This window comes from Scomber japonicus, chromosome 13 (assembly GCF_027409825.1).
Source record: "Scomber japonicus isolate fScoJap1 chromosome 13, fScoJap1.pri, whole genome shotgun sequence".
Classification (NCBI taxonomy): domain Eukaryota; kingdom Metazoa; phylum Chordata; class Actinopteri; order Scombriformes; family Scombridae; genus Scomber; species Scomber japonicus.
The window spans coordinates 22,872,933-22,886,203 of record NC_070590.1 but is presented as its reverse complement, the minus strand read 5'-3'; the positions used below and the strand labels follow the sequence as shown (position 1 = coordinate 22,886,203).

General features: G+C 38.0%; 1 protein-coding gene across 1 annotated transcript; it reads left to right on the top strand.

Moving 5' to 3' along the window:
• Positions 1–389: 389 nt before the first annotated feature.
• mpp1 (MAGUK p55 scaffold protein 1) lies at positions 390–10,921 on the top strand. The gene is made up of 12 exons (XM_053331762.1): positions 390–734; positions 4,333–4,461; positions 4,593–4,671; positions 5,074–5,159; positions 5,259–5,327; positions 7,122–7,318; positions 7,452–7,555; positions 7,639–7,719; positions 7,874–7,954; positions 8,053–8,255; positions 8,750–8,824; positions 8,909–10,921. The coding sequence occupies exons 1-12, from the start codon at positions 612–614 to the stop codon at positions 9,083–9,085; spliced, it is 1,404 nt and encodes a 467-aa protein (XP_053187737.1). The 5' UTR covers positions 390–611; the 3' UTR covers positions 9,086–10,921.
• Positions 10,922–13,271: the final 2,350 nt, after the last annotated feature.

Genomic DNA, 13,271 nt, shown 5'->3' with positions numbered 1-13,271 from the left:
GTCAAAAGTCTTACTTTGACCAATTATGTTGATTAATAAAGTAAGGATAGGTAGATTGACAGTATAAAACATATGTTAATTCATAAAGTAAGGATTGATAGATTGACAGTATAAGACATAGCCTATAAACTTTAAAGCATATGCATGCAGTAACAACACTTTAAAAGCTGAACTATAATATGACAGAGACTCTGCTACAGTTAAAAAACCCAAACCAAACAAACAAACAAAAAACCATCTTTGATGCATCGTCTATTTTGCTTTCATTTCCACGTGAAAACAATTGAATCTAATTGACGCAAACAACATAAGTAGCGGGATTTGGGAGCTTGCGGGGAGCACCTGAAGGTAGCATAAGCCTGCCCCTATGAGCAGCAGTCGGATGCATGTTTACTTGCTTTGTCAGCGGTGTCCCCGCAGCAGATATCTCATGTTCCTCACCTGCTGCTGACCAGAACCTTGGACTTTTGTCTCAGACAGTGACTTATCTCATCATCAGGATTCCTTATCAGCTATTTCCTCTCTTGCAGCATTTTCTTGGCCAGCCTCTTGCGGACCTTGAGCGGGGGCACGTCGGGTTCACAGTTTTTTTTTTTACCTAGCAGAGAAAGATGACGTTAAAATCCAATAAAAACGAACCTGCTGTCATACTGGAGCCGGTGAACAGCGTCCGGACAGCCCTCTCCGATCTCTACCTGGAGCAGCTCCTTCAAAACAAACCAAAGTCTGACAAGGTAGGGTGTTGTTTTTTTTTACCTTTTTATTTTTTCATGCATCCCCTCCCCAAGATTTTGCTGTACATGTTTGCTTCCGGGAAACAGAAATGGGGCACATGACTGTTGTTTGTTCCTTTACAAGATTTCTAAAAATAGACGCAGTCGTGCTGTCCTAATGAATGTGTTGATGCCTTAAAATAAAAGAACTGTGCGTGTTGATCTGTCTCCTCAAATCAGGTCTCATAACTACTGCATTGCTGAGTGTTGCTCAGGCAGTCTCAGCTGGAATCTACCAGACATTACATTGGCAATTTCACTTCTGCATCTTGCCACAAAAAAATCGACGTATGGAAACCATTTGTCAAATTGGGGAAACTAGGATAGATCACATGTGAAGAGGTCTGTGTTTCTAGCTGAGGTCATCAGACTGTGAGCCAGTGTATCTTGCATTATGATATTCTACTAATCCCATTACATGTTAAAACAGTGAGAGTAAAGTCATTTTAAAGTAGCATTATTATAGAGATAGGAAACAAATACACACTGCTGTTTGGTTAATCCAAGTCTAATTTGTAACAGTTGTGTCTAGTTTGGCATGCAGATAGTGGTGACCTGCTACTGAGGAATTAGTGTCAACAGTCAGCTGAGGCCTTGCAGGTTGTTTACTACATCACATACTGCAGGCTGTTGTTTTAGGCACAAAGGCAGCCCCTGTTTTCACATTACAGCCATTTACATTGTGAAACCCTCAACTTTGACATGCAACACCTCACACGTGTGACCACAAAGATCATCATCTTAAAAACAGCTGCAACATTTTTTTTAAACATGAGTTGGAAAGAGACAGGCAGGATGAAGCCTCCCTTCAGGCCTGGATCTGGCAGACGTTAGCACCATGGGAACTGTGTGTGCTAAACTTCTTCTCAGAATTTGAACAGTCAGCAATGAACTACTGAGGGAAATGGTTGAAGGGAGGAAACTCCTTTCCTGACATCAGCAGTTTTCAGCTCAATAGCCTTGAGCAACAGTCTTGCCAGCGTGTCCTTGTGCTTGGTGCTGATTTGATACAATCAGCGTCTTTAAAGTGAGGTCACGTGATTTGTTGCTTCACAGTGGAGTCAGGTGTGTGTATCAAGATTATCATGGGTGATTAATCCATTCTTTGATTTGAGTTTGTTAATAAAGATGAGTAAAGTGAGTAGACATCTCTCATAGGATTTAAACTTGGGGTTAACTCCACAACATCTGAATCCTGTCACCATCTAAGCCTTCAAATGTAACAGAAGTCTAACTGTTTAAAAGGTTTTGGCCTCCCACGACCTTCTCTATAATATCCCCAAATTCTTTCAATCCATGTTCATACAAGGTGTTGCTGTCAAAGGCTGGAGTTTGTCTGATAGGCCCATTACTCACACTGTTTACTTATTTCTAAAAAGACGCAGTCCTTTATCAGCCAAGTATCGATCTCCTACTGTGTCCCTTCAAGAGATCAATACTTATTTTCCTGTTGTCAGGAAATCCACCCTGAACCCTGCAGAGGAGAGGGATTAATAATTAATATTTCTTGACTTGAAATGCAAATCTGTTATATGTCAAGACAGGATGACAAAAGAGACAGTGTGTTATAATTTAATCAGTCATATTAGGTGTCACTGTAGGAAAGCAGTTTGAACAATAGATATTTAAAGAGAACTTTTCTGTTTAATCTATTTCAAATAAAGCCAAACCCGCCTCTAGAAGATGAGCAGGACCTCAGAAAAGGAAGTGCTCTGCTCGGTTCTAAATGCATGCCGCTATTCAACCAGGCAGTTTGTTGACCCTGTTGCGTCTCCACGCCCTAAACTGGTATTCACGTTTCTAAGAGAACTTCCTGACCCCAGCTATAGTAACAAGGGGGCGGTGAGAGGAACACAGTGATAAAAGACCAGAGACATATGTTTAATCATGTGTTTATCTCTTCAGTGTGATAGCGTGAGTGAAGGAGCTGATAGGGCTGATTGTCAAAATCATGATTAGACACGTGTAATTGAAAAAGGCCTTTTAAAGTGTTAAACTGAATTTAGTTAATATATTTAGCATTTAGTGGTCAGGCATTCTTCCTCTATTACTTAATCTTCTATGGATAGTTTCAGTTGTTTTGTTCTACAGTAGATTATCATAGTGCTATGTTTGACCTTTTAGATTGAACCTTTCTCAGTTTCCTTCCTGCTCAGTCCTGCACTTTGTTGGGAAGAAAACAACTATATCCTGCTATGTGCCTGGAGGGAAAACTACTCAACATACTGTAAATATTAGCCAGCTCTAAACTATTAAAAGGAATAACATGTAGGGCACCTTTTGTGTATCACTTAGAAATCAGTGTGTGTGGCGTCAGGATGAATAAATGGGGATTTTGTCTGGAGCGAGATTGCTGTACAGATTCTTCTTCTCCTCAGAGGATGTAATTTCATCTGTTCAGCACCAGACTCCATCCAAATGTTTCTTCCTGGTATAGTCCTGAGATATAACAGTACAAGGCTGGTAAATAACTATCATGTTGCACAGAAAAACAACTCACTGACTCTCACAATGTTTATTTCTGAACTCTACATCATTACACAAGCTATTGAGTTTATTGAACCCAATAATGTGCACACATATACTTGTTAAAGATGGTGATTTTAAAATGGAGTTTGGTGAAGCTTCTGCCTGTATTAAACACCAAGCAGCTGCTATTAACAGTATTTTAGGGCTGAGTTCATAGGCAGGGTGGTGATAATGTCATTTATTGGTTTATTGTAGTGCTGATGCTGGAAAGCAGATAATATATTTTTTGCTGAAGTAGTGCTGATGTGTCATTGTTATACAGAAAATTTGTGCTGATGCAGTGAATGAGCCTCTGATGTATAAACCTTGTGATACTGTGTGTTCACTGTTCTACATGTTAGTAATATCTAGAGAAAGCTAGTTTACCCAACCTGTGCCTGTACATGTTTGGTGTGTGTCCATTTGCTGGAGGAGCTTTTTTTCATACAGCTTAAAAATATGTGGATCCCCTCTCCTCTACTGACTGGAGGCCATATTTGTTGACACTTTGAAAGAAGCATGGACATTTTCTGGGAATAGGGATTTCCTGCTTTTAGACCCTTCATTTGGATTCATTTGGGTGTAAAGCACAGTTCAAGAAACCAGCACACAGAAGAAAAAAAACACACAAAAAAAAATCAAAAACTATAATTTGTGAAATGATCCAACACTAGTTTCCTTACATTGATACTGACCTGATGGTACTGGTGGTATCCATGACCACATGAACCTGGTGGACCAGATCACTGGACGTGGTTAATGAGGTGTTATAACACTGGGTTAATTTTCAACCTTGGACATATGTTGAAACGCCAAATGAAACATGGCTGTTGGCACACATTAGCAAAAAGCTTCCACTGGAGTTATTAGGAAACACCAGTCTTCAAATGAACAAGCTGTAATTCTTTGGAAAAAAGTTTTGAGATTATTTTCACAAAGGAAGATAGAACTTTGTTGTTCTTTCGTTTCGATCAAAATCGGTCTAGTTTTGTGTGCGACAATATCTAATGTTCTTTTTTTCTTTCTTTCTCTTTTTGTTTTTGTTTTACAGGCTTCTATGGAGACATATGAGAATAAAGGAGCTGAAGTTTACACGAATGGTAGTGCTCGACTCATGAACGGCACAGGACTGACCAAGATGAAAGAAGTAGAATTTGAAAAAAATCCCTCGGAGCCAATGGTATGCCTGATACACACACACACACACACACACACACACACACACACACACACACACATACACATACATGTTTTTCAAAAGCAAATTGCTGTTATCTTCCTCTTTTAACAATGGTCTTTTGTCTTTTGTAGGGGGTCACTCTGAAACTGAACGACAAACAAAGGTGCACTGTGGCCAGAATATTGCACGGGGGCATGATCCACAGACAAGGTATTTAATCACATATTGATTTTGATGTGAGTGCTGCTGGGGTGTTTGTTTGCTGACCTGGTTAGAAAGAAAGCTCTGCAGCCAAAATGTCTATAATGGTTTATCTCAGTCACAGGAAATCTGTAATTAGCTTAGTATTAGCACCTGTGTGGAGGGGATTCTACCTCATGATCTAATCAGTAACTGCAGGGTACGAGCATCAGTGAAATATACAATTATTTATTACAATAATAATCAGTGAAAATTGTAGTTTATTTCTGATACATGGTTCTCTTGTATTTCCGTTTTTTTTTAAAATGGTTGTCTTATCTTAAGCTTATCTCCCATTGGCTACATACATTCAGTAAAAGGACTACAATAACTGGAGTTTTTACTGTTCTTCTGGTTTCTCCTTGTCTCCAGGGTCCTTACATGAAGGGGACGAAATAGCAGAAATCAATGGAAAAAGTGTGACAAACCAAAGTGTTGATCAGCTACAAAAGATTCTGGTAAGTTCATACCATATGATAAAAGTCCATGCTAATCAATATGTAATTATTGCTCTTATCTCCTCAACATGAGTAAAACTGTGTCATTTTTACATACAGAAAGAAACCAATGGAGTAGTCACCATGAAGATCATTCCCAACATGCAGAGTCGATCCCGAGCCTGCGAGGTAATCACATGACCAGCAGAATACAACCTGAGCCATGGTGTTGTCTTCTAGCGCTGTTAACGTTTTGTTCTGAGTGATTTTTGAGTTTCATATTTCCAAATTCCTTCTAAAAATTTGCATGCTCAAACTGAGAAAATCAGCTTTGGATTCAGATCTGATGGTATCTTTTTAGTGGTGTAATGTACAAAGATGAGTTTAATTGCTTTTCTACTCGTCTTTTCTTCTTCAACTTACTTTTTTTAAAGATTTTGTTCTTTATTAGGTGAATCTTCTCTTAGTCAATGAACAACCCAGGTGACTATGAAATTAGTTCAAATTCAAAGAACATCACTCATAGTAGTTCTGCTAGTTTGACTTGAAACACTTTGAGTAGTGTGTTTCATTCTGTCATCTACTGACTACAACACAGCATTTCATCCAGTAGCCTTTCATGTTCATTGTGCTATGCCTTGGACATAAATATGGCTGCAGGCTTGTCAACCGCTATTGATTAAACAGCATGCTGCATTTTGATATATGGCATACTGTACATTATGAATTTAAAAAAGCTTTGATTTAATAACCACAAAGACAATATATTTTATTCTGAGGTACATTCTGTTCTTTGCTGTGGTCAGTGATGGCAGTCTACTTAGAAGCTTGTAGCCTATTAATAAAGTAGACTTAGTTCAAAAGATTTGTATAATTTTAATCTTTCTGAACATCATTTATGGGGACCCAGACTACTATAGTGGGTGTACTAATTTTGTGCATGCTCAGTGATTTGGGGAAATCACAAATGTCCATGAGCTGATTACTAACCCTCATGATAATTTACCCTGAAGAGAATTTGCACATGTTCCAGCTGTGATCTTCGAAAGCTATTAATCTAATCTGGGCTATAAATAAACAATAATCTGACAGCTGTTCAACTGGATGTTAATCAGACAGAAAATCTGTGGTCAGATGGATTTTTCTTAGGTGTTTTTCTGTCCAGAAGAAAAGCCCTCCTGTTTTTTGCACATCAGCTCCAGAATGTGAACTGATGATTATATGATATATTAAACATCAGTGGGAAAAAATAAATGAACTGAGTAGTCCAAGATCAAATCATGAACTTGTATATTCTGTTAAAGGGTGAATTTAAAAATTAACATTTGTAAATTGTAATAATATGTGTACGAAGCCCCAATATGAATATTTCTTCACAGGGATGCTATTTATATACAGGTAATGTTGGTCACAGTATGTACATAACATTAAGCTCTCGTTACAACAAAATGGTTGTATTTTGTTTAGCAGACAGTGCAATTGTCTGGCTGTTAGCTTCTGATGCACTGTTTCAATGAGAAATATGCATATATTTCGAGGTTGGGATTTTGCATACTCCAGTTGTACCCCTTCTTATGGCTTAAATATTTAAATATTTCAATTCAAACATTGAATGAGCTTATTTTATTATACATTCATCAGCGTGTTTACCAGTGGACTGCAAAATATCTGCTCCTTTTTATAATTCTTTGTTTCAAAAGAATGACAGTGATGCTCAGCAAACATCTGACACATCAGTATGTGACATTGTATGTGTATTTGTGACAGCTGTCTCAGAACAATGGTAAATGAATACTGAAGAATATGACTTCATAGAGCTCAGACAGTTTTTACAGCTCTTGGGTGATGCAAGATTATTGAACATATTGTTAATGTCTATAGATTATCAGAAAAGTACAGTTACAAACACCAAATGCATAAATAAATGTTTTTTTCCGTTAATTTCTCTTTTAAAAGTCACTTAATGTGCTCTCAACCTTTCAGATGTATATGAGGGCCCAGTTTGACTATGACCCCACCAAGGATGACCTCATCCCATGCAAAGAGGCAGGTCTGAAGTTTCAAACCGCTGACATCATTCAGATCATTAACAAGCAGGACCCGAACTGGTGGCAGGGCAGAGTGGAGAGCACTGCTGCTGACTTTGCTGGACTGATACCATCCCCAGAGCTCCAGGAATGGTAAGCTGAAATCTGAAATCTTACTTAACATGACATGCCGATGATTGAGATAATAAGCTGTGTCACATCAGCGCAGACTGCAGCATAGAGCTTAATGTTCCCAGCTCAGCTGAAATCTCTGTTTCCACTGCAGGAGGGTGGCAAGTAAAAGCAAGGCCAGAGAGGGCAGTCAGTCCTGCAGCCCATTCGGAAAGAAAAAGAAGTGCAAAGACAAGTACCTGGCTAAACACAGTTCTAGTGAGTATATCACAGGAAGCATGTTTTCTCTCAGTCATGCAGTAGTTTGATCTTGTCTTACAACAAAATCCCTTCTTTTGCAGTTTTTGACCAGCTGGATGTGATTTCTTATGAGGAGGTTGTCCAGCTTCCTGCTTTTAAACGGAAAACCTTGGTGCTTATTGGTAAGTGTCCTAGTTCAGGTGCATTATTTATTAGGGGTATCACATTTTGATCATCTTTAATACCAGTTCTTGAAAAATTAGACGGACACGAAGATGAATGTTTGATTAAAATGTCTTTTAAATAATATTATTTTGGGAATTCTGCTCTGTTTAGGTGCACCAGGTGTAGGAAGGAGCCATATCAAAAATGCACTATTGACCAAATACCCAGAGAAATTTTGCTACCCTGTACCACGTAAGTACATCCATAGAGTTAACATATGTTTCTTAAGTGAGCAAACTGCGCTTGCTAAGTTATTCTTGGGCTAAATTTTCAACCCTGATAATACACAGACACCACTAGACCCCCACGAAAGGATGAGGAGGAAGGACAGGAGTATTATTTCATCTCCAACGAAACCATGACCAAGTCCATCTCTGGGAATGAGCTGCTGGAGTATGGCAGCTTCCAGGGATTTATGTTTGGTACCAAAATTGAGACCATCCAGAAGATCCACGACGAGGAAAAAATCGCTCTGCTGGATGTGGAACCACAGGTTGGTATTCACAAGTTGTTGTGGAAACATACTGTGAAAGGAATAGTTTTGATGTGAGGAAATTGTACTATTGTTTTGATGTCACTTAGAGTGGCTTTTTATATATCGTTTGAGAGTTTTACCATTATTTTATTTAAAATGCTATTAACCTATATATGCCCAGTAGGTAGGAAAACCTCTGATTTTGAAATGTTTGCTTTGTCTTCATTTTTTAAGCAGTATCTTCAAAAGCACATACATATCAACAATTACATAATCTTCTAAATGTGAAATATCAGCAGTCTTTACATTGAGCTGCCACTGAAGTGCTTGAAGAAACATAACATAATCCAGTGTTTGTGTTTCTAATCAGGAAAAAATACATTAAAATTCAGCAGAAGGTTTCCTGTAAACTACTCTACCTAAAAAGGTTTCTTCCTGAAGGTCATTCTACAAGTTGTCTCATTGTAGCTAATACATCTAACACAATCCTGTCTTCTCTCTTTTTTCTGCAGACCTTGAAAGTCTTACGGACTGCTGATTTTGCACCTCTCGTCGTGTTCATCGCTCCCACCGACACAGCTCCCCAGGTGCTAAATCAAACCTTCATCTGAATATACTCAAAGCACTGTCCAACAGCTAACAACCGCTAATCTTCTTGTGTTACCTCCTAGACGGAGAACCTGCAGATGATCCAGAAAGAGTCCGACGCCATTCTGACCACATACAGACACTTCTTCGATGTGGTTCTTGTCAACAACGACGTGGATGAGAGCGTAAAAGGCGTGGAGGAGGCCATGGAGCGTGCCACCTCCACCCCACAGTGGGTGCCTGTATCATGGGTGTACTGATTCACCAATGTAATACCTATTGTTTGTTGACAAGCAGTGCAATATCACTCCTTACACAAAACCTCTGAGTTAGTGATGTCCCAGGTGTGTATGGGTTTACTTTTGCTCAATGTTAATTGTCACTGAGATTTTTTTGCACATGTGCATCCAAAAAAAAGAAGCAATATATTGCACAATTATTCGGCAAATTGTATTCCTCAGGATTAATTTGTATTGTTGAACAAATACAATGCTCTCATTCAATCTGAAATGTTATTGGACGGCAAGCCTGAATGTTTAGCAGAGGATAAATGAGTTTTGTCTTTCTTAGGGTAGTGTATGTGTGCACAATTATTAGACAACTATAAGTGTGCAGAATTATCAGGCAACTAAATTATAAAAGGATTTTTTCCAACTCACTTGTTTATGCTTAATTTTTGGAGTAAGTGTAACATTATGTAACACAAAATGACAATGATATACCATTTTTGGCCTTTTAATATAGCCTTTTTTTCAAAAACTGCTGTGAGCCTTTCATCCATGGAGTCTGTCAGTTTCTTGATGTGTTCTTTGACTGAAGCAGCAACCAGAGCCTCCTAAATGCTGTTCAAAGAGGTGTATTGTCTTCCCTCGCTGTAAATCTCATATTTGAGAAGGTCTCACAAGTTCTTAATAAGTCAGGTAAGGAAGGGGGCTAGATCATCATTTGGTCATCTTTGAGGCCTTTGTTGACTAGCCAAGCAGTTGAGTATTTGGATGTATGTAATGAAGCATTGTCTTGAATAAAGATATAGCCTATTGGAATGCTGAGGGCATCTTCATGTACCTCTGCTTATCTTCCAGAAACTGGCAGCAAGTTTGTGAGATGATTTTCAGTCCGTCTTTAACCCAAAAAGGTCCAGCTAGGTCATCCCTAATGATAGCAGTACCTACCAGGAACCCCCTTATCCAACTTTCAGGCACCTGTTTCAAAGCTCTCGACAGTTCAACTTGTGAATCTTTTTTCAATGGTGGTTGTGTTTCAGCCTTCTTTATCTTGGCCATGTCTCTAATCACGTGACACCTTGTACCTCAGGACTCTCCAGGTAGGTTGCAGCTCTGGACATGGTGGCACTGGAGGATAAAGGGTTCCTGGTAGCTTCACATTTAATTCTTCTGAAGGTCTTTTGCTGTTAATTTGCACCAACACTGTTGACTATTTGCAACAAAAAGTCCATTTGTCCGGTTGTCACGCCTCAGTAGTTTAACTTTTTAAAGGTATTTTACAATTTTTCACTTTTCTAGCTGCCTAATAATTATGCACTAATCACTTGAGGACACACCTTCCCTCATTGCACAAATACATGTCACCTGAAAATGAATAAATCCAAGCTTTCAGGTTTTTATGGTTTTTAGCTACTCACTTGCCTAATAATTGTGCACACAGTGTATAAAGGTTTGTAACAGTGAGTTGAGAACCTCATAAGGGATGTTTGGTTGTCTGAACATTGTGTGCTTCAGGCTTTGGAGGGGCTATGGGATAGTTTTGATGGTGATCGTTGGAATGTGAGCAAATGCAAAACAGGACCACAACTGTGAATGAAATCCTCACTTTTAAATGACAGGATTTTTAACGTGTTTAACATTGACTCTACATTCATTGTAATTTTTCTTTTTTCTGTTCTCATTAGATTGTGCCATGTAATTAAGATTCTGAAACGGTTTGTTCATATAGTGTGTGTAACTCCTTACAATCAGTCAGTCATTGATAACCTCACCTGTCACACCTCATCAATATTGTATACCTCATGAGGTACTGTAAAGGCACTTTCAAACAGAAAATAAATTTCCCAGCTCTGTTGAACTGCTTTTTTGACTGTTGTTAGTATGGAAACCTGTTTTTCCAAAGCCCTTAAGGAAAACTACAGGCAAGGCAGTTTATGTCAGTTGGAAAACTGTATCTCTCTCGGGCACATAATTCCTTTCATTTACCCCACATAAGAGAGAAAAACATGTCAATGAGCTTGACACTGAACTTGCCCAGACTGGAGTTGGAAATACCTTTCTCTTGACATGCGATACTGAGAAACTGACAGCATGTGTTAGTCAGTCTTTTTCTGTGAAACACTGACAGTATTTGAACAATTTATGCAAATTATCACCGGAGTTAAAAGTAATCATAAAAACTGATATTTTAAATAGTAACTTCATAACATTTAATCAGTATGCTTAGACAAGACTTCATTATGTGTTTGCTAGCCTATCTGTGTGGTTAATCATATCTAAGTGGAATATTTAATACTTAAAGTCCTCTCTGCTTCCCATTGATTAATTCATTTAGTATTAAAGCAGCTGCTCTAGAAGAATTGCAAGGGTGAGGGGTTCATGTCTGCCTCAGTTTTTTAGAAAAAGTCATGGCTCAAGGCTTTGATCAGTTCATGACAAGTAATATACGTAAGTCTCGCACATTACAATTCCTCCCGCATCCTCAGTGTGAGTGAAATATTTACAGCTTCCATCCAGAGCAGCTATGCACAATTCCCTGTTAGTATTGTGGGAGCTGTCTACATAAAACAAAATATATCATCCTACAGCAAAATATTCCATCAAACTGAAGGTACACAAATAAACGATCGCATAAAATCTGAGATAATTTAATTTGGTTGAATTTGTTTAATTCACATTCAACTACAAAGCAGAAATGCACATGAATGAGGTAAATGATGCCAGAAATACAATAATAGAACATTTTCACTTTGCATTAAGTTATATATTGATTTTTTTTTCAAGGGCTTATTTAAGATTTAACAAAAACAGAACGGTGCTGCATGTATCGAAATATAATACAAGTCACAAAACATTATCACTAAGGTCACGACTGAAGGAGGCAGCTACCAAAGCAGCATCCACCAAGCAATGAAACAAGGATGTGGTATGGCACCACCATGTGGCTGAGTCTGCACAAGCAAAACCATCCTCAGACAACTGCAAGTTAACATCACCTTATGAAATACAAGACAGATTTTACATCTCTTTTTCACTTATTATATGCCTAGATTGTACATAAATTGTTAGATGAAAAAACAGTTTATTCTGTTGCAAAATAATTCACCCATACCTAGCCTCATGTAAATCAGCAGCTGTCAGATAAAAGCTTTTGAACAATTTCTATCATATCAGATTTTGTTTTGACACTACATATTTAAGTCTTTTTAAGTGGGCCCTGACTGGACAAATTCAACCAATCAACATGAAACATTACTGCCTCTTTAGAAGACATTTCTGGTTATCAGTCACAGTAATTGCAGCAACATGCTTGTTTATCTGTTTCTGAGGGCAGATTTGTTTTTGCAGTGCTGCTTCTTTAAAGGCCCAATCTGTAACTTTACTCACTTACTTTTGTGTACTGTATTTACCCACTGATAATTAAACAAACTGTTAATGATAATTTAAAAATACTAACAGTACATTTAGTCATGTTATCAAGTTGCCACTCTATTGAATCTTTCCTTACTAACCCTTTATTCAACCTCTTCAGTGCAGAGATGAAAGTCTTGTAGAAAACTGTATTTGTTGGATTTCAAGGGTCTGAAGAGCCTGTGATTGCTCTGTCCAAACAATACTGCTCTAGAATCTTGAATATAATACATGTGCTCATGTATTATCACTGAGATTTAACTGTGAAAAAGTCAATCAAGGTGTTAAATTAAGCTTAGTCAGTCCCTGATGTTACTGGATGTTGATTGGATTTAACCTTACTGGAAATTCCTGCAGTGGGAATTACCAGCATAGCATATACAGTCCCATAACAAATATGTAATTATCTCTCTATTAACATAATTGTAATGCAACATGGTTAGGAGGTCTGCATTTGTGCATTCAATTATCTTTCGTAAGAGTGGAGACTGTCATTAAAATGTACACCAACATGACCTTCAGGACTATAATCCAGTAAGGAATCTGTATATATTATTATGAATATGCATTTATTCCCATAAATAGATGATAGTGTTGATTCAGCTTTATCAAATGAAATGGGCCAAAGATAAAAACCCTGAGGCCTAAATGTGAGGATTATAGACTGGATCCTGCAGTAGGTGACATTAACTCAGTAAACTATTTGCTTAGAAACATGATCATCTTTTACTGGCATCTTTCGAACATGTTCTCTCTTGATTAAAATGAACAAAAGATTCAAGGCTGCTATCAAGAGGGGCTCTTAGTGGTC